This window comes from Chrysochloris asiatica, unplaced genomic scaffold (genome assembly GCF_000296735.1).
Source record: "Chrysochloris asiatica unplaced genomic scaffold, ChrAsi1.0 scaffold00028, whole genome shotgun sequence".
NCBI classification, from domain to species: Eukaryota; Metazoa; Chordata; class Mammalia; order Afrosoricida; family Chrysochloridae; genus Chrysochloris; species Chrysochloris asiatica.
Window position 1 is genome coordinate 10,396,768 of NW_006408546.1, and position 26,140 is coordinate 10,422,907.

Sequence of the window (26,140 nt, forward strand, 5' to 3'; positions counted from 1 at the left end):
GAGTGCCTCCTGTGTCGCCTCACTTTCTTGAAAGATTTCAATTTTTATTCCAGCAATTCCTGGTGCCTTGTTCTTTGCCAATTCCTTCAATGCACTTTGGACTTCTTCCCTGAGTATCATTGGCTCTTGATCATATGCTGCCTCTTGAAATGCTTGAACATTAACCATTTCCTTTTGGTACAGTGACTCTATGAATTCCTTCCATCTTTTCTTGATGCATTTTGCATCATTCAATAATTTGCCCAGTGAATCTTTCAATAACAAAAGTTGAGACTTGATTTTTTTCTTTAGGTATTTACCCTAAATAAATGAAAGCACATGTTCTTACAAAGACTGGTATTTGAATGTTCATAGCAGCTTTATTTCTAATAGCCCAACACGAGAAACAACAAGTAAATAAGTAATTAAACTCTGGCATATTCCTGCAATGAAATGGTACTTAACAATAAAAAATAGGGTCTTTTCATATACATAGCAATTGGGTGACTTTTAATTATCAGGATTAAATTAAGTTGGATAAAAAAAGAGTATGATATGATTCTATACTATATGATTATGTTTACTTATAAAATTTAAAATTACAAACTATTCTTTGGTGACAGAAAGATAAGTCCTTGTTTTGGGATGGGGTGGGATAGGACAGAAGAGAGGGAGGAAATATAAAGAGATAAAGATAACTCTGTGGGGATAGGGTTGTGTTCATTATCTTGATTGTGGTGTTACTGTCATGTGCCATCGAGTTGGTTCTGACTCATAACAACTCTGTATAGGGTTTCCAAGGAGTAGGTAGGTTTGAGCCACCAGCCTTGTGATTCACAGTCCAGTGCTTATCCTACAGTGCCACAGCAGGATTGTAGATATGGATTATATATCCATTAATCCATATCTACAGTCCTGGTATGGCACTGTAGGCACACAGATATATATGTGTATCACAAGAGCCCCTGGGTGGTACAAACGGTTGCCTAGCTCTCTCATTAACCAAAATGTTGGAGATTAGAGTATACACATAGTTGCCTAGGAAGAAAGACCTGGTGATCTGCTTTAGAAAATGTAGTCATTGAAACCTATGTAAGTATAGACAATTGTATGGCAACCAGCTGGCCAGCCGAGATGAAATAGACAAATTCTTAGAAGCACACAACTCACCCAAAGTGCCTCAAGAGGGAATAGAATGTGCCAACAGGCCCATAACAAGTGAAGAGATTGAATCAACAATCAAAAACCTTTGAACAAAAGAACGTTTTAGAACAGATGGCTCCACTGGGAAATTCCACTAAATAGAGAAGAATTAACACTAATAATGTCTACACTATTCTGAAAGACCGTGTCCTGGTGTGGTACTGTAGGATAAGCACTCCATAGCAAGGTCAGTTTGAACCACAAGTTTGGCAGTTCAAACTCACCAGCTTCTCCTTGGAAACTCTATACAGGGTCACTATGGGTTGGAACCGACTCAATGGAACTTAAAGACAACAAAAAAGAGAAGAAAGGATACTCCTTAATACATTATAAGAAGTAAACATAATACTGATGAAAGCCATAAAGAAGATTGGAATACAAAGAAAACCCCCAGCATGATTTGAGGTATATATGAAAACCCAAAAGCCAGTGTTACATGTAATGGAGAAATACCAACAGCTTTCCCCTTGAAATCGGGAGCAAGCCAAGGGTGCCCGCTCTCACCACTTCCATTAAATACTGTATGACAAGTCCTAGCCATAGCACTAAGACAAGGAGAAGAAATAAAAGGTATTTAGATTGGGAAAGGAGTCCGAGTATGGTGCTGTAGGATAAGCACTGAACTACCAGCCACAGTGTCAGTGGTTCAAACCCACCAGCCACACCTCAGAAATCCTACAAAGGGTAGCTATGAGTCAGAACTGACTCTATGCTACTTAACAACAAAAGTAGATTGGAAAAGAAAAAGTAAAATGATTACTATTCATAGATGATATGGTATATATTCTAGGCGAAAGATGAGGCCTTCTGCTCCCTCACAGATTTAAAGCCTTGGGAACCCTATGCCGGGTCGCTGAGTCAGAACTTACTCGACGGCACTTAACCACAACAGCATGATAGATATATTGTCGTTAAGTGCCTATCTATATATAGAAAATCCCAAAAAGTCCACAAGAAAAATTCTAAAGTTAATAGAGGAATTGAGCAAAGTTGCAGGGTACAAGGCCAACAAACAAAAATCAGTTGGGTTTTTATCAGGGCTTTGAATGGGCTCAAAACCATTCAGTTATGGTGGATGGAAACAAGCACAGTGAATGCATTCCATAGCAACCAAATCTCTTGTGTGATGCATTTTAAGCCAAGCAGAAAATAAACAATGGTGCCCACTTGAAGATGGCAACTGATCACATGACACATATCCAAGGTATTACAGTCAGCTGCTATCTTTTAGTGGGGTACCACTGCCTGTTTCCTACTTGTGTCAAAGTCTGATGTGCAAGGTTTGGTTATGTAATGAGTATATTGCTCTTCATTCTGTCAGCTATGACTGAACTGTTTCAAATTGTTCTGAAGCCCTGGTTTCTATATACCAGCAATGAGAAATTTGAAAGAGAGATTAAGAAAACAATTTCATTTAAAATAGCATCTAAGATGACGTGGAGAGATGGAGCAGCTGGGGACTTTAGACACAGAGAGGGAGAGGGGCTGTGTGCTGACGCCCGGGGGTTAGGCTTGCAAGGTATACCCTTTGGTTGATGATGCACAGGGTTGTTGGTTCAAACTCACCAGTTGCTCTTTGGGAACCCTGTATAGGGTTGCTATCAGTGAGAACTGTCTTGATGACACTTAACAAGAAGAAGGATGGTTAAGATTAAAACAAACAGAAAATAAAAAATGTTGGAGAGGATGTGGGGAAATTGGAATGCTTATCCACTACTGATGGGAATGCAAAATAGTATCATCATTGTGTAAAAAAAAAAAAAAAAATTTGGCAGTTCCTCAAAAACTGAAAATAGAATTAACATATATTCTCAAGCAATCCACTTCTAGGTATATGCCCTCAAAACTTGAGAGCAAAGACAAAGAAAGATTTGTACACCAATGTTCATTGCAGCGCTGTTCACAGTAGCGAAAAAGTGGAAACAACCCAAATTCTCAGCAACAGATGAATGGATAAACAAAATGTGGTACATACGTAAAATGGAATACGTAGCCACTAGAAGAAATGAAATATTGATACATATTACAATAGAGACAGAAGTGAAAAACTTATACCGAGTAAAACAATTCTCATAAAAGGACAAATGTCATGTGACTATAGTTGCATAAAAAGAGATGTATAGAGAAGAAAGTTTATTGGTGGTTAACAGGGGCAGAAGCTAAAGGGGGTGATTAACGGTGATGGAAATGTTGCATTGATTAAAACACAAGTGATGGTTTCAGTTGCTGTCAGTAAGTTGTACAGCTGTAAAAAGTTGAATTGGCAAAAGTTGTTTGATATGTTTACAATAGCAATAATAAAAAAACAAAAAAAAAACCAGAATAACTGCTGAGGCTGATTACATTAACCAAAAGCCTCATGAAATTTGGCTTCTTGGTTTGGAGGTTTATGGTAATGGTTTCATGGGACACCCTAGTTAATTAACCTAATAACATGTTTAGTGCTTCTGTTATACCTCCTAGTTGGATATGTAGTGCCTGGGGTCTTGAGAGATTGCAAGCACCCATCCAAGGTATAACAATTGGTCTTTATTTACCTGGAACAACAGAGGAAGACAGAGAGTCAAGAATACAAGAAGGATGTGGAATGTGTGACTTAATTTCCTCCACGAACAACTGCATCCTTAGCCAGAAGCCTGGAAGAACTGGATGGTACCCAGCTACAATTACTGAGCATTTTGATTAAAAATTCCATGGTCGTGGTAGTGGTTATATGCCATGGAGTAGGTTCTGACTCATAGCGACCCTTTATAGCGTTTCCGGGACTGTAAGTCTTTACAGAAGTAGAAAGCCTTTTCTTTCTCCTGCGGAACAGTTGGTAGTTTCGAACTGCTGACCCTGAGGTTAGCAGCCCGATTTGTAACCACTATGCTACCAGAACTCCTAAAGATTCTGTAGAAGGATCCTAATTGAAAAGGAAAACATGACAAAACAGACTTTCATACTATTCCCTGAGGTTAACTCATGAAAAATGACTGCCTTGAGAATTATGCTTTTTTAAAAACCATATGGGATGAAACTGACAATAGCAACTCAATAGACTAGGTAGAAACTTTAAAGGGCAGTGAATTTATGTTAATGAGGAGGAACAACTCAGAAAAGAAGGAAAAGGATGGTCGCAGAACTCAGACTATCATCATGGTCACTGTAGAATTGGTATATGTTTTGCTGTGTATGTCCTCAACAACAACAATGATAATATGTTGTGTTATGTGCTAGCGAGTTGGTTCTGATCCATAGCATCCCTGTATAGGGTTTCCAAGTAGCAACTGGTGGATTTGAACTGCTGATCTTGTAGTTCACAGTCCAGTGTTGATACTACAGCTCCACATCAGGAACCAATAATGCGCGTGCGCGCGCGCGCATACACACGCACACACATATATAAACAGGAAGAAAAATGTGTGTAGTATAGTACCTCTGACACATGAATTAAAGTCGATTTGAGGGTAACTGCATGTGTAGGTTAAAACTTATCAAATGGTGTACATTTACGACGTACGATTTACTGACTATGACTGTCTTAACTAAGGAGCTCTGGTAGCGTAGTGGTTACGAATCGGGCTGCGAACCGGAAGGTCAGCAGTTCGAAACTACCAGCTGCTCCGCAGGAGAAAGATGAGGCGATCTGCTCCCGTAAAGATTTACAGCCTCGGAAACCCTATTCAGGGTCGCTATGGGTCGAAACTGACTCGACGGCACTTAACAACAACAACAACTGTCTTAACTAGGAGCTCTGGTAGTGTATTGGTTATGAGTCAGGCCGCTTACCTTAAGGTCTGCAGTTTGAAACTACCAGCTGTTCCTTGGGAAAAAGATGAGGCTTTCTGTTCCCATAAAAATTTACAGCCTTGGAAACCTTATGCAGGGTCGCTGAATCAGAACCAACTCCACGCACACCACCACCACCATGCTAATGATCTATAACAGCAATACTGCAAGAGGATGGCTTTTGCAAATAAGTTTATTCTGTCTTTGTTTAGGAGGCTAGAAGCCCAAATTCAGAGTGCTGGCTCTGGGACAAGGTCTTTGCATCCTTTCAGCATTTTTGGAATTTCTCCATGTGTCTTGGCATCAGTCTCTCCCTGGATCTAGGAGCTTCACAGTACAGGGAGCCCAAGTCCAAAGGATGCACTCTGCTCTTGGCCTTTTTTTCTTGTTGTTAGTAGGTCCTCCTCAGCTCTGCTTACCCGATTAATCTCGTTTATATCTCAAAAGTGATAGACTCAAGATACAACCTAGTTCTGGCCTCATTAACATCATACTAGTGAGGATTTATAGCACATAGGGTAATGCCATCAGTTCAGGGCAGATCACATAAGATCACATCATGGGAGGGTAATTACATTATATTAGATCTCATCATGGGAGATTACTACATCTTAACTGCCAAGTCACTGAGAATCCAGGCCCAGCCACATTCATACAAAATCTTAACTATCACAGTCACTATCTAGCTCAATAAAACTGTTTTACAAAGCAAAAATATAATACAGAAGCGATTTGGGGTCTTGTTGATCAAGAGCTCATAGGCAGCCTTTGAAGAGCAGTTTCCGTTGAGAGTTGGGGGCTGATGGCAGTCTATAATAGATTGAAAAGACACTTCTATTTCCCAGAATAAATATCAAACTTGTGATCACTTGCCCACAGGGTGGGCTCAGCATTGGATGCATCTGTCTTGCCCTCACTGTGGCCTTAGGGAGAAAGGCAAGCAGGGAGCTGGCTGCTGCAGGTCATTGCTTGCAACAGTAGGCTGCATGAGCTGAGGTTTAGGATGCACATTTGTGCCGGAGTGAAACCTGTGGAAGAGTCTTGGAGAAAAGGGGTGGGTGTGGACCTGGGCCCAGGGACAGGTGGGCAGGATGGTTGAGTCTTGGGAGAGTGGTTGGGACCAGAGAAATTTATGAGGAGTCACCAAAGGATGCTAACACAGATGCATGTAAGGAAGGAAAAAAGAGTGTGTGGGAGAAAGGGAGGCAGAGAAAGAGGAGATTGGAGGAGTAGCCCATTGGGGAGCAGCACAGGCAGAAAAGAAAGCCTGAGGAAGGAGTAACATTTAGCTATTGGGTCTGCAGAGCCTTGGAAGGGCATCTCGATGGGTTTCTGGAAGAAGCCAGATATCAAGGGGTATAGTGATGGGTGAGCAGGTGGCTCTGACTTAGTATCAGGAGACCGAATACTGAGAGCTGCATCCAACTCTGTCATGAGCTGTGTATGTGACGCTGGCATACCTCATCCCCTCTCTGAGCCTTAGACTCTAAACCTGAGCTTGAAGAGGTCCCAGACTCCTTCCAGCACTGATATTTTACTATCAAGAATAACAGCATGAATGTAAGTGCCATTGTCTCATCAATTTTTCCCTTTTTTAATTCACAGAAACTTTAATGGACACGAGGACGGCTACAGCAGAGCTGGGCTGGACAGCCAATCCAACATCAGGGGTGAGTACCAGACCATTGGTTCTGCTGTGTGATCCTCAGCGAATGGCCAGGTGGGCAAGAGCTGGGCTGGAGGCTAGGGGAGAAGTCACCTTGAAGAGTGGAATGTGGGTGGGACAGGCAGCACCAGGGTCTCAAATCTGAGCTGCTCCGTAGATCCACAACATGAACCATCTTTTAGCCCAACCCTTCCAGGGTCATGCCAGTAGCTTTGGGTAGACCAGATCTGAGATGCTCAGGCTGCAGAGAGAACAAGGACTGGAGAGTGAGGCTGGCAATTGGAAGGGCTGAAATCTTTGTCCCTTGGGCTAGAAGCCTGATGGGCAGAGTCTCACACTGTGAGAGGCACAAGACCCTGTTAAGCACTGTTGGCAGCGAGGGACACAAAAACAAAATAAAAAAATAGCAACAAAATAAACCCACTGCCACTGAGTCCATTCCAACAGAGCAACTCTATAGGAGAGAGTACAACTGTGATTTGCAAGTTTCTGAGACTGTAAATCTTTATGTGACAGACAACCTCATCTTTCTCCCATGGGGTAGCTGGTAGATTTGAACCACTTACTTTGCAGTTAGCAGTCCATTATTTAACCCGTATTCTCCAGTTCATCATTTCCTTCTTTGATCCTAGCCCACTGCTCTGGAAAGCCTCTGTTTGCCTGTAGGAGAAAGTTATACTATTTTTCTCACTTCTAAACACATGTTCATAGCTGAAGCCAGGCCATCCAAAAGCTTAATCAGGAAGCCAAGACTCTCCTTCACGTGGAACTTACCTTAGAGAGGAGATGATGTTTATTCATTCATTCATTCAATGTTGATGCAGCCAATCAGACCCTGCATATATAAAACTAAAGTGGTCTTGGGGGTCTTATGGTCTTCTGTGGGGCACACATGCTAATGGACAGGCTGAAGTATATCTCTCCTTGGTAGAGAAGTTCAGCGCAGTTGTGGGCACAGTAGGGGGAGAAAGTGCAGTGGGAGACGGGAAGTTTTTAAAGAGAAGGTATTCTTGAGCTGGGTAAGTAGGAATTTGACAGATGGTCAGTGTGGAGCCTGGAAAGACATTCCAGTGGAGGAATAGCAGGTATGAACTGGTAGGGTTATGAACAGACATGAGAGAGGAGAGTCTGTGTATCTGGAGCATGGCAGGATGTACACAGCTCTGGGAGAAGGAGGCCACCATGCTGAACAAGGAGTTTGGACTTTATTCTGTAGATAATGGGGTAGGAGGAGAAAAAGGTCGCATCTGCTGGTAGGAGAGAACAGTCTAGAGAAACATATTAAAGAAGATTTTCAGCTGTTATGGGTGGGTCAGAAGAGTCCAGTTTAAACAGAATACTCAGAGGGAAGTTTTGAGAGAAGTTAAGGAGGAAGATTTGGCAGCAGTTGGCACTAGATGGGCTGTTAGGGTGAGGAAGAAGAAGCAGGTGGTGATGATGCCAATGTTTCTGGCTTGGGTGATGGGTGAGCTGTAGCATTTATTTATAAAGGGAGAGGGCAGGAGGAGGAACAAGTGGGTTCTTCATCCCCAGCAAGGAGGTAAGTTTGGGCTGGAGCTTGGTGACCCTTGTACATTTTGTTGATGTGCCATCAGTAGATTGCAACTCATGGCTTTATGGGACAGAGGAAAGTTGTCACATAAGGTTTCCTAGACTGTAATTCCTAAGGAGTAGACACCAGGGCTTTTATCCCTTAGAAGTGCTAACCTTTCAGTTACTAATTGAGTGCTTAACCACTGCTCCGCCAGCATCCCTTACAGGAACCCTAAGCATTCTCATCTATCCCAGCCATTTTCTCTTCATCCTCCTGTTAGGAAAGTCTAGCCCAAGGCTGAGCACCATTCTCCACTCGACAGGGAACTCTCCAGCATGGTGAGGTCACAGCACGTAATAAAGAGCCCAAAACAGTAGGGTGGCTTTCTAACACCCTTTCCTGCTGTGGGAACTGTTCTAATTGGGACACTCAGGTAGCAGGGTGAACTCCTCTCGTTCTCCCCTATACTTCTACTCTGGTTCTTGCTTTAAATCTGTTCCAGAATTTGCAGAAATGTACAAATATCGTGCCTTGGGGCAAGGAGCAAGGTCTAGCACTGAACTGGTCTTTCCCATTGTACGGGGTAGGGCAGGACCTGCAGGCCTTGCTGTCCACTCCAAAGAAATCCACATCCTTCCAGGAATACCGTGGTCAAGTAGGAAAACCTTTCCACTCTGTATTAGAAGCTTTATGCAAAGCTGATGAGGTGACAACCCACCCAGGTTGCCTGAATATTAAGAACTTGCTACTCTTTTGTGAATTATGTTATTGTTTGAAGATTGTATGTTTTCACAAGGCATTGACATGATTTATGGTTAATTTCTCCCTTGATTTTGGTACATAACACCTGCCTTCTTTAAACATCTGATCTTTCCCAAATAAGATTCTCCTTGAGGGAAACATTCAAAGTCAAGTGATGCCCTTTAGAAACAGCAGCTGGCTGACTATGCTCTACTTGCCCTCCCCGCTTGTTACCAGCCAGATCTCAGCTGCCTTTTCCGAACAATCTTATTGGGGGAACGTACAAACAGATAGCTGTCCACATGATGTTCTGATCTGTTTCCTAGTCCAAAGTTTACAGAAACCAGCAGAGGGTCTGGCTGGCCATCATCCTGGGTTTAGAGGGAGGAATCATGGATGATGCTTCTATCTATGGCCTCTTCTCTTCTTCTTTGCTTTCATCATGGGAAGTTACTTCCAGTAATACAAACACTCCAGAGACTTCCAATTGTGTGTTCCTAGCCTTGGCTCGTATAGCCCACTGCCCCCTCTACATCTTTCATTAAATGCTCACAGAAACATCATTCTCAGAATTCACACTCTTCTCCCTTCATCACCTGCAGGCATGGGCTTTCTCTCCACTTTGTTGTTGTTTTTAAGTGCCATTGAGTTGGTCCTGACCCACAGTGACCCTATATAATGTTTCTGAGGAGCGGATGGTGAGCTTAAACCACCAACTTTGCGATTCAAACCAACTTTACAGTCTAGTGCATTAACCTGAAGTGCCATGCTGATTGTGACTCATAGTGATTCTGCACGACAGAACGAAACACTGCCTGGTCCTGGGACATCCTGTCAATTGTTGTTACGCCTGAACCCATTCCTGCTGCCATTGTACTAATCCATTTCATTGGAGATCTTCCTTTTTTTTGCTGACCCTCCACTTTACCAGGCATAATGTCCTTCTCCAGGGAAGAATATGTGCAAAGTATGAGAGATGAAGTCTCACCATCTTTGCTTCTAAGGAGCATCCTGGCTTTAATTCTTCCAACACAGATTTGTTGGTTCTTCTGGTAGTCCATGGCACTTTCAATATGCTTCTCCCAACACCGTGACTCAAATGCATTAATTCTTCTATGGTCTTTATTCATTGTCCAACTTTTCATATTCGTATGAGGCTGTTGAAAATACCATGGCTTGGGTCAGGTGCACTTGAATCAGCAAACTGGTATCTTTGCTCTTGAACACTTTAAAGAGGTCTTGTGCAGCAAATTTGCGTAATGCAATATGACATTTGATTTTTTGACTGCTGTGTCCATAAGTACTGATTGTGTATCCAAGCAAAATGAAGTCTTTGACAACTTGAAGCTTTTCTCCATTTATCATGATGTTGTTTATTGGTCCACTTGTATGGATTTTTGTTTTTGTTACATTGAGATGCTATCCATACCAAAGCCTAATGTCTTTGATTTTCATCAGTAAGTGTTTTGCATATTCTTGGCTCTCAGCAAGCAAGATTGTATACTGCAAGTTGTTAATGAATCTTCCTCCAATCCTGATGCCATATTCTGTTTCATATAATCAAGCTTCTCAGATTATCTGCTCACCATACAAATTTAATGTTGTTGTTGTTATGTGCCATAGAGTCAGTCCCAACTCATAGCAACCCTGTACAGGGTTTCCGAGGCTATAAATCATTACAGGAGCAGAAAGCCTTTTCTTTCTCACATGGAATAGCTGGTAGTTTCAAACTGCTGACCTTGGGGCTTGCAGCCTGATTCGTAACTACTACGCTACCAGAGATACGCATGGTGAAAGAGTACAACCTTGTGCACACCTTTTCTGATTTTTAACCATTCAGTATTTCCTTGTTCTGTTTCAATGACTGCTTCTTGGTCTGAGTACGGGTTCCTCTCGAACACAATAAAATGTCCTGGAATAGTCTTTTTTCACAATGTTACCCATGGCTTGTCAAGACTCACATAGTCAAAAGACTTTGCACTCAGTAAAGCACAAGTAAACTTCTTTCAAGTATTCTTTGCTTTCCACCAAGATCCATCTGACACCAGCAATGATATTCCTATGTTCTCATCCTCTTCTGAATCTGACGTGTTTCTGGTAGTTCCCTGCTGATGTACTGTTGCACCATTTTAAAATTATCTTCAGCAAAATATTACTTTCATGTGATATTAATTATATTGTTAGATAATTTTCGCATTCTGTTGGGTTACCTTTCTTGGGAATGGACACAAATATGGAGCTCTTCTAATCATGTGGCCAGGTAGCTGTCTTCCAAATTTCTGGGCATAAATAAGAAAGTGCCTCCAGTGCTCTACCTTAGTGCATTGTAAAATCTAGACACTATAAAGTTCTCACTTTTCCTTCATCATCCTTCCACCTTGGCCATCCTTAGGGACACCTTCTTAGCACCTTTGATCACATAAATAAGATGGTCATCACAGGTCCTGCCAGTTTCAAAGATCTTTCTTTGATAGCACTTTTCTCAGTTACAAATTTGTAAAGTTTATATATAACTTTATATTAGTATTTAATTGATTTCTAACTCACCCTTCCATCAGAGCCCTTTTATAAGCTTTAGGATGGCCAGAACAATGTATATTTGTCTTAGCATTGGAAACTGGCATCTGGTTCTCTACCTGACACACAGGAAGTACTCACTGTGTATTTGTTGAATGAATACCTGAGAGTTTCATATCTGGGTGAGGAGGTGGGTATTGATGCCATTCTTGCAGATGGAGGACACTGAAGGAGGAATAGGTGTGGTTGAGAAGATTCTGAGTTCAATTCTGGATCTTTTGGGCTTGAGGGACCTCTGGGGCATCCAAGGGAGGTACACCACCACTGTTTGGATTTAGTGGAAATGGGAACAGGAGACAGTTCACATTAATGGGACAGGAAGCTAGGGAGTAGCTGCAATCTTCCAAGGAGTGTGTCTGGAGGGAGGATGGAAGAGAGATCTGGATGGACCTTTGAGGGACGTCTGTGCTGAAGTGTCAAACAGAGAGAGAGCCTATAAAGGAGACAGAGATAGTATGGCCTGGCCGTGGGGAGGACACCAAGAGAGGCTTTTGTCATGGAAGCCAAGGAGGAGTGGGTCCAGGAAGAAGGGCCACAAGAATGCAAGTGCTGCAGGGTTTGGGTACAAAGCCCCAGAGCTGACCAGAGTGGACTGATTTCAGGGCTAAGGAAGGAGGAATTCAGAAATCAGAGAGTTAGGGAGTTAGTAGTAGGAGGTGAGGTGATGAAGGCAGTAGTTTGTGAAATGGACGAGATGGAGGCTCAGTGAGGCTGTAGAATCATTGATGACCCCGATGGGATGACAGAAGCCATCAATTAGAAAATTCTGTCAACATTTTTTTCTGAGAGTAGAGGTGAGGCAAGGGAGGGGTAGAGTTGTGGAGCACAGGTTATCAGAAGGTGGAATGGTTTGAACTAACTGCTACTGAGAAGCCTCGGTACTGAGGAGAGCGACTAGGCATGTTTCAATGGGATATGGCAGGGTACAGGCTTGGTTGTGGCTGAAGGCTGGGTGGTCTGATGACCATGATCTGCAGCCCTTGTCACCTCCTGACAAGGATGTGGCAGTGAGATCTCTAAGACTTATGGTTGGGCAAGAATGGTGGAACTGAAGGGTTTGGGAGTTGAGGATACTGGTGGGTAACGGTTGTTATCTTACTTCATGACACTCCTGCCACTCCCACAACAAGAGGAAGAGTAAAGCCAGGAGGGACTCAAGTCCAAGGACCCAGATGCAGGTCTCAGTGAGGCTACAGAACAAGTGTAGTAGACTGGGACAAGAGGACCCAGACGCAGTGGCTTTGAGTCAAGGCTTGGATTTCAGAACCCATAGTACTCCAGGGTGATGAAGCGATCTGGAGTAAAGGACACAGTGTGAGCAGAGTGGATATGAGCTTCCTGGGGATGGAGAGATCATCCTGGGTGGGCCAGCCACATTCGTCTGAGACTAGTGGGGAGGAAACAGGAGCCTGCCCCTCTTGTACCATACCCAGCTCAGAAAAGAAAAAAAGGCATCAGATTATATCTCTCTGCAGTCAGGATCCTTTGCAAGCTTAAGATAGAGACGAGGAGGGCATTGTTCTGGTGGTCTGGGGCTCTCCAGAGGAGGTATACATTCTGCTCAGCAGTGACCCATGCACAATGCATAGGGCTCCCAGGGGGAGGTTAAGGCACTCCTCTTTTATGGGGCTGAGAGTCTTAGCAGCTGTACTTAAGAACTGCCAGGTAAGTAAAAGGGGTTGGGCTACCCACCCACACATAGCCCGCAAATCCTTTTCAGTTATATTACGGGACCAATCAAAATCTTAAATGTCAAAACCAGAAAGCATTTATACCTAGAATCAATCTGTTGCTTTATAGTCTAATTGCAGTATCTTGCCTTTAATTTAAGACTTTTAGGTTTTACCTAAACCAGAAACCTTCCTGGTGAACAGAGGGAGACAGTCTCCTCAGCAACAAATGTCAGAGAAGGGCTGAGCTCCCACTGAAGTTCTCTTCTGGGGAACCTTCACTAGCAGCCCTGGTAACCACGTCTTCAGGCTTCTGCCATCTCTCCCAAACCCTTGCTTGTAGCCTTGCTCTGAATGGCTCTCTGCCTTTCACATCTCTAGACCTCTGGGTAGTTGGAAGAGTTTCAAGAGGCTACATGAATAAAACATTCACTGCCAAGCCCAGTGATGGCCCATGCTGGGTGTATGTTCACCTGATGGTTGCACTATTGTCACTCCACTCTCTGCTCCAGTTTCTAGATGCAGACTTATTTCTTCCACTTCTTTACTTCTTCTTGCATCAGGCTTTGTACGTCTTTTGTCAACTCTGTTCTTATGCCCTCTGGGGCGTCATTCTGAATGCTCCTGCCTACCACAGCTGGAGCAGGGACCAGAAGCTTAATGTCTGTTAATGTGTTGCTCTCCCACTGGACAGTGGGCTCTTGGAGGGCAGAGAATGGGTCTCTGTTATCTTGGTGTCCATAGTGATTAAAAGAAGCTCTGGTAGCGTAGTGGTTACGAATCGGGCTGCGAACCTCTGGGTCAGCAGTTCAAAACTACCAGTGGTTCCGCGGGTGAAAGCCTCATTTCTGCTCTCGTAAAGATTTACAGTCTTGGAAACCCAGTGCATGGTCATTATGAGCCGGAACTGACTCCACGGCACACAATAACAACAGCAGTGTTTGGGGACCAGCCTGGCACAGCACTGGCCTGGTACATACAGACTTCAGTAAATATTTGACTGAATAAATGAGCGAGGAACAGACCATTCTAGACACTTCTGTGCCTCTCCATCCCAGGATCCTGAACTTAGTCGATGCTCAAATGAGGTCTATTATAGTCCAATGACAAGTTTGTTATAGGCCTCTCTACACTCAACTGGATGTCAAGACCTTTTGAAAGAACATAATTAGTGATGCAAATTGACTCCTACTCCTACTATTAAACATAATAAAGGGGACTTTGGGCATCCACCAGATCTTTATTGCTTTCAAACCTTGCTGTGGACTAGATAGCAGTAGACCAGAAAGGCAAGCCTAGGTCTCTCTAATGGGAGATTTTCAATCTTGTTTGTTGGAAGTCTGAACCCAAAGTATCTTACTCTTGAAGACTTTGAGTTCTCTTCTTATATCTGGCCTGGATATATTGGATATCTTCACCTGCACCGCTAATAGCCTCTGTGTGTAGGCTTACAAGTCTGTGAAAAGTATGGCTAAAGTGTAAATATCTCACTGAGTTCTTCCCTCAGAGATCTCCCAATTGGCTTCCAGACTCTACTCCATCTGTCCTGCTCTTTGGAAACTACCTGTGTCACACTCCATTGACCCTGTTGACACGGACACATCTCCATCATCGAGGGTGGGAGTGGGGCAAATACGAAAGAGATCCAGAGTCAAGGCTGATGAGCATTCAGGCTTGTTCCCTGTCTCGTTCTCTCTATGTGTATATGGAGTCCTTGGATAACTCAACAGTTAATCGCTGGGCTACTAACCAAAAGGTTGGTTTGATTCCAACCAGAGTTACTTCAAAAGAATGGCCTGACAAATGACTTCCAAAAGGTCAGAGCCATTGAAAATCCTATAGGACTCCAGTTCTGTTCTGATGCACATGAACTCACCGTGAGTTGGAATTGATCCAACAGTGGTATCCTTCATTTTTTAAGTGAATGAGGGAGCTTCAAAAAATTTATTAGAAAATGGAATTTAAAAGGTAAAGGATTTTTCCCATTAACTTTCTGAAACCGCCCCTCCCTTGTAGATGTGTATGCTTATTCATATGCTCAAACCAATCCCACTGCCTTTGAGTCAATTCCACATCCTAGTGTCCCTGTAGGGCAGAGTAGAACTGCCCCAGAGGGTTTCCAAGGCTGCATGTATTTACGGTAACAAGACTGCCTCATCTTTCTTCCGAGGTGGGTTTGAACAGCCAACCTTTTGGTTAGCAGCCCAATGCTTAACCCACTGTGCCATGTATGTTTAAGAGGGGGCTTCGCAAGTTTCATGGAACTTTTTCATAATTTTTTTAAATTCTATTTTTCCAGGAACTTTTTTTGAAGCCCCCTTTGCAGAGGGTAAAGGTAGATGAACTGATTTCCTTCTTGCCTCTGTAGGCAGTTCCTAGAATTCTGGAAATATGTTCAATGATGGGAGGATCATTGGACTTTGTGGAGAGCTTCCTGAGGAAGCCACTTGAAGGGAACAGCAAACATTTGAATGTCTGTCTGGTAAATTGACTGCCAACAGGACACACAAGCTCATAAGTGCTGTCACACACTCTCAGGCCTCCACTGGCATCCGCTATTGGTTGCCCATATCCTGGGCCGCTTGCTGCCTCTCTTTCACTATCTGTCTGATCCTCCATCCGTCACCCTTGCCAGCTGCTCACCTTGTGGAAATAAGGAAAAAAGCACATTTAGGAGAGACACCCACTCTCGTAACACCCCATTCGTTCCAAAGCCAAGCAAAAATCAACTGAAATTCATCTGGCCTGATGGGTGAGAACTTTAGGTTTAGCAGTTAAGACCTCAGGCTCTGGCATCAAATAAATTGGGCTCACTTTTCAGCTCTGCTGCTCCCTGGCTGTGTGATCATGGGCTCATCGTTTAAAAGTCTTTCGGCTCCAGTTTCCTCCTTTGTACATGGGGTAAGGATGCTAACCATATTGTACATGAGAGGCTGTCCTTAAAAAATGTTCCTAGTAAACACTCAGGAAAAACTAGCACATTGCCAATTCTCTGGAAGACTGAATTTTCTCTTTTCTTCTTTTGATGACTCAATCGTGCTAATTAAGACAGAAAAGTCTGGGCAAAACTAAGAGAAATGTAGCTCTGGGCAAAATGATTTTCTGAATGGTATTTTACCATATATGGATTCCAGGACATGTGAGGGGTAGGAAAGCAAAGAGCAGGCCCAGGGGGTTGGTCAACTTTTCCCAAGTAGTGACACTGCATGGGGACTTGAACACTTTTGATCTGATTGCTGATCACTGAGAACCAGGGTTAGATTACCCAGTAAGTATGGGTTTACTGACTAATTTTCAGTGAACAGTTTTTCACTACATGAGATGAAAGTATTCATATTCTGTCCTTGCTAGGAATTCTAAGTTTGAAAGGGTCTTTAATTCTGCATGAAGGTGCTGTGGTGTTGAGAGAAAGACATTTGCCAGCCATACCTACTAGAATCTTTGATGTGAAAAATGTGGAATTGTTGAGTATAGATTAGTAAGTAAGCACAAGTAAGCGTATGCTTACCTTGCATATTGAGTAATATCACACTCCTAGGAGCTAGTCTCATCAGATACTCTTCTTTCATGCAGGACCTTTTGGTGAACCATGACAGTAAATAGAAAAGTATAGATCCTTTTTGAAGGAAATATCTTGGCTCATGTAACTACATAGTCAAGGGACAATTCAAATGCTGGCTGCTCCAGATCCAGAACTTCTCTCTCTGTCTTTCTGTTCTTTTCTTCCTTTTCCTACTCCATCCTCTTGTATGATCTCTCTTCCTGTGGTGTTAGTTATGTTAGCCATGCTCAGGCTCCTCTTGTTATAAGATGTGGAAAATAGCTCCAACCCCTACAACCTTTTTGCCCATGTCCCTTTGGGGAAGAGCAAATGCCACCTCCTAATTCCTGAAGCTGAAGCTTCAAATCAGCACTCAATGGGCGTGACTGACTTGGTTTTCATCCCATGCCTGCCCTGAACCAATGGCTGTACTCAGAAAATGTCCATGCTGATTGGCTGACACAGGTCCTATGCACCATATTTTTGCTTGTTCAGAGCAAACCAGAAGCTTAGAGACACAAGAGTGGGAAGGAGTAATTTTCTAGAGGAAATCAAGATGTAGTAATCAGACAGGAGGTGCATGGTACAAGGTAGGAAAAAACAAATCTAACATTATATGACAAGCCATACGTGCTTTCAAGCCGTGAACCAATTTATTTTCACCATTACCATTTTTACAGATGAACAAACCAAGGCATAGGGTGGAGAGTAACTTGCCTGAGGTCACATGGCTAAAAGTATCAGTGCTGACATTTAAACTCCTGCAGCCTGGCTCTTATGTCTGCCATTTTACAGATTGCCTCAATGAAATGTTCACTGAGTATGCACTGTTGTATATCACACTCTTCATAGGGTACGTTCCAGAAGGAATGCCCAGGCTGGGTTGCTTTGAGCTTCTTGAATTCAGACTCCAAATGTCTAAACATTTTTTTTTCTCTCAGTACAAGACATAAGTGTTATCCCTTTTCTGAGCGGTAACCTAGGAATTAGTATCGCTTACTCAACAAGACAGGCTCTGCCTCCAGACTGGTGGACTGCTGACCTCCCTCCTTGTCTTCCTTCCCCCGTCCCCTTCTGTCTTCAGGTAAACCACTGAGAGAAGTCAGAACTCCCCACCCCAGGCCTCCCACCCACTCTTTATCTTTTTCTCTCTCTACCAAAAGGCCTGTAATTAGGAAACATTAGCAAGCTCAAAACAGCTTTCATACCTGAAACATCCTCCATAATTGCACTCAGCAGTGCTCTTCCCTGGCTATTAATGTCACTTTTATGAAGCAATGAGGAACAAAACACTCTGAGGCACTTAAAACATTTTTTTTTTAATATAATACGTGTCTTTTAGGAATGGAAGTTTAAAATCACCTGCCTGACAGAGACAGTGATAGACAAAAGGTATGGGGGCCCAAGAGAGCCAGGGAAGCTGGCTCCACGGGGAGCTGGAGGACAGGTCTGTGAGGCCTGAGAGAGTGTGTGACAGCCTGGTAGGCTGGGTTGGCTATGCTCGATAGGTCCCCAGGGAGGAGAGTTGGGCCGAATGAGTGCCAAGGGCACCGTACCGTTCTGCCTGGCTTCATCATTTGTGGTTGCCCTCTGGCAGGACAGGGCTTTTATGAGAGTCTGAGACTTTGTGTGTGTGTGTCGGGCAGGGGGAGGTGGGGGGCAGGAGGCATATGTGTGTTTAACAGGGGGGTAAGTGGAATGTTACTGATGACCAGTTTCACTGAATAGAATATTAATTACTACATTGACTGCAGAAATAAATGTGTTGAATGTGACTGTCTGTGGGTGTAGCCGTGTGTGTGTATGTGATGGTGGCATGGAGGGGAAAAAGAAAAAAATAGCTTCTCTAGTTTGCTCTATTAAAGGACTTTGGGAATTGAGGCAGTGCACTGGAACTTTACTATCTGACAAATTTATTTTCTTGCTCTTGGAAATGGCTCATGGGCTCATTCATCAGCAGAGTAGCAGACATTTCCTCCACAGACTCTGGAGGGAACTCCAGAGGCCAACTAGCCCCCTTTCCCACTCCTGGCAACAGGTGAAACCCTCATTTTCACAGGCCACTAGATGTCTCTTTTCTAAAACCTTCCTGGGAAGGCAGTTCTCCAACCCTATCCATCCATTGTCAGAACCCAGTTAGTATTTGAGACTGGTGATAGCTCTTCTCAAGTTGAAGGCATGAGACACCCCTTCTCACCCTACTCTGGCTGCTGTGGCACACGTTTCTTCCCTCCTCTGCCAGTTCTGGGGACATTACAGAGCAAAGGAGCAAGTGGCTGTCAGGGCAGCACCAGGGTGGAACTACAGTGCCCTAAGGGGCTGACCTCACAGCGTTCTCACCGGTTGTCTTGATGTTGAAAAGAAATATGTTACTGGAGAAGAGCAAAGCATGAAGAAGGAGATGAGGCAGAGTTAAGAGGTCAAGATACAATGGGCAGAATGAAAACAGATGAAGGCAGGGTCAGATCATCAGAGAAAGGTGGGGACTCTAAGTCTGACCCTAAAAAGGATGAATGAGATTTGATGTCAGAGCCTGTCAAAATTCAGGAGGAAGAATGGGAATCAGGGTCAGACCAAAACTGATTCCTAGGAGATGTAGGTCAGACATACTCGTACCTCTAGACATACCTCCACTCCAACTTTTTCACCATTTCTGACACCAGAAACCCAATTGTCCCCAAAGGCACTCTGATTCTCTGCTGGGTCCAACAATATGTTGTAATGGCCAATCAGAACTCAAAGACCATACTCATGATTATGGGATTATTAGGGAAATAACAAGCTATCACTCAGGATCAGGATTATCTTGGAAGCAGGATACAACTCATGAGACAGAACACAGTTCATCAGTCAGGACAGCTTCCAACCAGGACAGCTCAATGCTCTTTCTAGGATATGCCTATAGGCAGGCACTTCTCTTGAAATGCCAACCAGTGGCCCATCTGCTATGCCAGCCTGCAGGCCTTCTCTAGGTCTCTGCCTTTCTTGAGTAATTGTTACAACTCTTTGGCTCTATTGATAGGTGCCTGGAGGCACCCAGTCTTGCCAGAAAGCCTGAAGGCACATAGCACTCTCTCTCTGTGCACCATCTTGCACCAATCTCCTGGTTCCCTCCATTCATACTGTTGCAACTGAATTCTAATGTGTTTTCCACTATTTCTGTTCATTTTCAGTGTTACAACTCTCTCTTGGATCTTGTAGGTTCTCAGCATAGGAACACTGGATCCAAAAGGACATGCTCTGCTCCTAGTTCTTCATGATGGTAGTGAGGTCTCCCTCAGCTTCTGTGGAATTGACTCATATTCAATTTCAAGACTTGACCCTCCCAGCCAGACCATGAACTGACCAGTCTCTTTGATAGGCCACAAGTCATTCAGTCTGCACAGTAATCAATCAATTCCTACAAAGTCACTTAATCCTATTGGGTGGTTTTATGCATAATATTTGTCTAGTATACCGATTAATCCCTTGCAAGATTAAGGTTCAGCCAATCATCTTTGGCAGAATTATAAACTAAAGGCTAGAAAGGTCATTATATAAGAGAAATTTATTGTAACACAACAAACTTAACTGCTTTTGAAAACATGGCAGCCCTTGGCAGATATCTTTTCCTTTACCACTACTCATTGCCAAAAATATTGGAATAATTTAATCTAAATCCCTCTGTGTTTCTGGTAGTATAAAGGAGCAAACTCAGACTTTGGAATATGATGTCCTAGGTTCAGTCCCATTGCCCGCTAAATTCTTTAACCTCTTTCAGGTCTATTTTCTGCCTCAATAATGCAGGTAATATAAGATCTTATGTACTGAGTTGTCTGGAATTTTGTTGGCTGTTTTTGTAGATGATAAAGCTTACTGTAGTACTACTTGCTCTGACATACTAGTGGTAGCACTTATTCTTGTTTGAAGGCTTAACGTCTATGAGATGAGGGTTGGGACTGACTGAGACAAGACCCTGAAATAAAAGATCAGCATTCTAGTTTTCTGCTAGGTTGTGGTTCTCCCATGAATAACATCATTGGAGAATACTGTTACTAATAACAACATTGTTATTAATGATAACTATTACTACTCAGGAGCCTTGATAGCATAGTGTTGGGCTGCTAACTGCAAGGTCAGCGGTTTGAATCTACCATCAGCTTCATGTGAGAAAGAGGAGGCTTTCTTTTCTGGAAAGGTTTCAGCCTCAGAAATTCTGTGTAGGTTCACTTACAAGTCGGAAGTGACTTGATGGCATCACCACCACTATTGCTACTAATCAAAACCCAAATAAAACCCCACTGCCATCCAGTTGGTTCTGACTCATAATGACCTTCTAAGACATAGTAGAATTACTCCCTATGGTTTCCGAGTCTGTAAAGCTTTACAGAAGCCAACTGCATCATTTTTCTTCCATGGAGCAGCTGGTGGGTTTGAATTGCCAACTTTTGCTTTAGCAGTTCAACACTGAACCACTGAACCACGAGAGTTCTTTATTGCTATTAATTGAAATTGTTGTTAGGTGCTGTCCAGTTGGTTCTGACGCATAGCAACCTTATGCACAAAGGAAACACTGCCCGGTCCGGTACCACCTAACAATTGTTGTTGAGCTTGATCCCATTGTTACTGCCACTGTGCCAATCCATCTTGCTGGGAGTATTCCTTTTTTTTCTCTGGGCCTCCACTTTACCAAGTATGATATCCTTCTCCAGGGGCTGGTCCTTCGTGATAATATGTCTGAAGTATGAGAGATGAAATTTTGCCATCTTGGCTTCTAAGGAACATTCTAATTGTACTTCTTCCAATATAGATTTGTTTGTTCTAGCAGTTCATGGTACTTTTAATATATGTCTCCAACATCATAACTCAAATGCATCAATTGTTCTACAGTTGTCCTTATTCAATGTCTAAGTTTCACATAGCATATGAGACCACTGAAAATACCATAGCTTGGATTAGGCACACCTTAGTCCTCAAACTGACATCTTTTCTAATTACCATTAATTAAGTCCCACTGTGTGCTAGGCACAGAAAGTTCTTTATATTGTCTCATTGACTTCTCATCAGCATACTACAAGGTAGGTGATGGTTTCCCCATTTTGAAAAGCAGGCACTGAGGTTCAGAACAATTACACAAGGTCACAGGACTGGTCAGGAGTGCCCTGAGAGCTGGCACCACCCATTTGACCAGAGTGCCCTCTTGTTTCTGTACCTCTGCTCTGAAGAAGTGTGCAGACCATATCTTAGCGTCACTGTCCTGTATCATTGAGAAACTATACAATAGACTACCAATGAGGAGCAGGAAGTGTTTTCCAGTTTTCTACAAAGGGAATGATGGAGTCCTGGTGTGGTGCTGTGGGTTAATGCACCAGACTGCAAAGCCATTTGAACTGCAAGGTCGGCAATTCAAGGTCACCAGCTGCTCCTTGGAAGCCCTCTACAGGGTTGCTATGGGTCAGAATCAACTCAACAGCACTTAACACCAACAACAAAGGGGATGAGGTATGTTTTAAAAGCCGTGTGTCAATAAATTGTGTCATATGGTAGGTATGCTGTGACTCATTTTTTTTAAAATAATGTTTTATTGAAATATAGTTACATTCATTCATCAATATATTGTCTGTGATTTATTTCATATTATAGTAGCAAAGTAGAATTGTTGCAACAGAGACCACAGACAACAACCGGAGACTAGCATACATGACAATATAACACATAACTCAACCCAGACATGTTGTTGTTGTTAAGTGCCCTGGAGTTGGGTCCTATTCATAGCGACCCAGTATAGGGTTTCCCAGGAACAGCTAGTGGGTTTGAACCACTGACCTTGAGTTAGCAGTCCATTGTTTATCCTACAGCATACCACACCAGAAGTCCCTAAAATATTTACTCTGTGACCCTTTCCAAGAAAAGTATGCTGACCTCTAGCCTAGTGTGGCATTGTAGGATGAGCACTGAACTATTAACCACAAGGTCAGCAGTTCAGACCCACCAACCACTCTTCAAAGGGAGTTACGAGTCACTACTGGGTTGCTAAAGAGCTCTGGTAGCATATTGATTATGAATTGGGCTGCGAGCTGCAAGGTCAGCAGTTCGAAACTATCAGTTGTTCTGCAGGAGAAAGATGAGGCTTTCTGCTCCTGTAAAGATTTGCAGCCTCGGAAACCCTGTACAGGGTCTCTATGAGTTGGAACCAACTCCATGGCACACCACCACCACTGGGTTGCTATGAGTCAGTACCTACTCTACAGCACTTACCAACAGCAGTCTGGAGCAGTGGTTCTCAGCCTATCTATACATTTAGTTCATCCAGGGAGTTTTATGAAAAGACCACTTCCCGATCACATCCAAGAACACTAAGTTAGACTTTCTTGAGGTATGTGTCAAGCATCTGCATATTTGGTACAGGCATGGTTGATAGTTGTAAAGAGTTAGAATGAAGATTGTAGATAGGTCTAGGCTAGGCCTAGGACTTGGTTTAGTGTTACAGCTATTGTGGTTGGGACTAGGGTTAGGGTTAGGGGTAGGAATTGAACTAGGGCTAAGAGTAAGGCTTGACCTAGTTTTACAGTTACAGATAGGTTATTTTTATTTATTTATTTAAATCTACTTGATTTCGTCTTCATTTGGAAGTTATGTAACTAGATTATTCCATCTTTTTACTTTATGGAGTTTATTATTGTTGTTGCAAACTGATATCTCTGCTTCCCTATTTTCAGTCTTATAGATTTGTTTTACTTTGAATACTTCTATATATAGAGTCCTGGTGTGGTGCTGTAGGATAAGCACTGGACTGCTAACGACAGGTCAGTGGTTCAAACCCATGAGCCACTCCTCAGAAACCCTATACTGTGTCACTATGGGTTAGAACCAACTCAATGGCACTTAAGGAAAACGTTATCTGGGTTGAGTCTGCTGGTACTGTTTCTCTGTCCTAAGAACTCCCTTTAGTACTATTTATAGAGTTGGTCTGGTTTTTGAAAATTCCATTAATTTCTATTTATCTGGAAATGTCTTAGTTTTGTTATCATATTTGATGGACAATTTAATGTGATTTTTCTTTTAGAGGTTTATTTTTATATCTGTCATCCCATTGTCTTCTTGCTTATATGGTTTCTGCTGAAAAATCTGAGCATAGTCTTATTAGTTCTCCATTTTTTTTTTTTTTCAAGCTACTCTCATGATTTTTTCCTTGTCTTTTGTTTAAAAAAGTTTGAATATAAAATGTCTTGGTGATTGAGTCTGTCCTGTTTAGAGTTCATTTAATCTCTTGAATGGCTTTCTTCTCACATTTCATGATGTAAGGAAAGTTTTCATCCCAACAATTTTTAGATAAGTTGCAATGTGATTTTTTTTAAAAAAAATTTTTTTTTTTTTTTAATCTCTTCCTATCCTGGAATTCTAATCACATGTAAATTATTCCTCTTTAATAGTGTTCCACATATATCTTAGACAGTCTTTGGATTTTTTTGTTCATTTTTTTCTGATTGTTCCTCTGGTGGTAGTGGTTGTGTGCCTTTGAGTAGGTTCCTGTATGGGGTTTCTGAGACTACAAATCTTTATGGGAGCAGAAACCCTCATCTTTTCCCCATGGAGTGGTGGTAGATTTCAACTGCTGACCTTGTGGTTTGCATCCCAATGCATAACTCACTGTATTACCAGGGATCCTTGATTATTCCTCTGACAGGTAAATATTGAGAGGTTTGTCTTCAAGTTCAGGCCTTCATTGATTCAATTTCACATCTTCGCCCTTTCAGTGTACTGTTAATGAATTCTTAGTGTTAATCTTTTGGTTTTCTAATTCCTGTATTTATGTGGTTTCCAATTTTTCATTTCTTTTGTCTTTAAGTTCTTGTAGTATTTTCCTGAATTCTTCTAAAGTTTTGTCTGTTCTTTCGTTACTTTCGTGGATATTTCTTTCAATCTGTTGAGAATACCAAAAAATATTCTTTTAAATCCTTTACTACATAGTTCTGATATCATTTCTAATATTTTATTTTTCTATTTATCTGTTTTGTTTGCTTGTTTCTTCATGTAAATTGAAATTGTTTTCCCCAAGAAATCAGGGTGTTGTTGTATTTATATTTAATTGATGATTGTATATTGTTGTTTTCACCACCTGTCTCCTAGTGGATGTGATAGAGAATGAAAGTGTGAACACAGATCTTTGTTTGTGTATCACGGTTCAGGGTAGATTCATGTGTCTATAGAAGCAGGGCTGGATCTTGGGTGCCTGACCTCAGGCAGAGCAGATGCTGTGTAGGAGGGGAGACCACTGAATACTTGGTTAGCTAGGGCAGTGACTAGATCCTCCCCGGGCTACCAGGAGGGCATGGACCAAGGGAGAACTGTACCCCCTGTGCTGCCAGCCTCCAGCCTCCAGTGACTAAAGGCTACGTATCAACAGCCACTTCCAAAAGCTGAAGATGACCAATATGCTCCACGCCAGCTGTCAACCTGTTTTTCTTCTCTCTCACTGCTCCTATCCAATTTTGTCTTGCATTCGACACTTAATCCACCTTTTTGTCCTAGCCTCTAAATCTCAGGGTTTGGGGATCACCATGTGTATCTGTTTTACTTGGTCTCCCACATATGTGTTGTAGAGCGTCTGCTCAGTGCATCTGGCTAGTCCACTGTGTACTGGAACTCTATGAATCATTTAAAAAGTAATATCCAGTGGGGAAGTGGAGCAAGTGATTTGTGACACCCATGTGTAGGGGCAGAGAGCAGCATGTCCAAGAGGATCCTGGAGAGGGAGGTCCTGCTCTCAAAGCAGGTAAGGCATGTGCAGGAGTGAGGTCTGACCAGAGAGCTAGAGAGCCATGCAGGTGAGCTCTATGGCTGGCTGGCTCCCTAGTGGTGAGGGAGGAGCCCAAGTGGGACAGCTCTCACCCTTACCTTAGCAGATAGTCAGCAAGTGAGGTTTCTGGGGAGAGAGAGATGTGAGGGTGTCTCAGAGCGGCTTTGTCCTATCCAGTGTCCTGAGCATTGGTTCTGATGACCCAGCCCCTCCTTCATATGATGCCTATCTGCTGGAGGAAGCAAGGGACCAGTTATGGCACGTCTTCATCTCCATGCACACCATCTCACTCATTGTTCTTTCTTCCGGAGACAGGAATGTCATGTGGGCTCTCTCAAAGGAGAGTCAGTATGAAAAATGTTGGACTGAAATTTGAACTCACTTGCCGATCCAGAACTCTTACTTCAAACCAACATGGTCAGCATTAATGGTCTATGCTTGAATTTAAATGCTGAAAATTACATGAGGGGCAACAAGCTACAGAATACCCGGGTAGGCAGCATTCACATGATAGTGTCCCAGGTGTGACTGGCCACATCTTCATGAAAGCTGAGCTCAGGATACAGGTGTAGGAAAAACCAGGTCAACCTCAGGCATTCAGAGCAATCCAGGGGCAGTTCTCAGGTGCTGGTGGCCCAATTGTGTGCTAAACTGGGAGTATTCCAGAGAGCTTTTTTTT

The 26,140-nt window shown here is 42.8% G+C and overlaps 1 protein-coding gene across 1 annotated transcript in view; it reads left to right on the plus strand.

Moving 5' to 3' along the window:
* The window catches only part of EPHB1 (EPH receptor B1), a 743,041-nt gene that overhangs the window by 201,210 nt on the left and 515,691 nt on the right, over positions 1-26,140 (plus strand). The window contains exon 2 of the mRNA XM_006846598.1: positions 6,559-6,623. Within this exon, the coding sequence (XP_006846661.1) occupies positions 6,559-6,623 (65 nt within the window). The remainder of the gene's footprint in view (positions 1-6,558; positions 6,624-26,140) is intronic.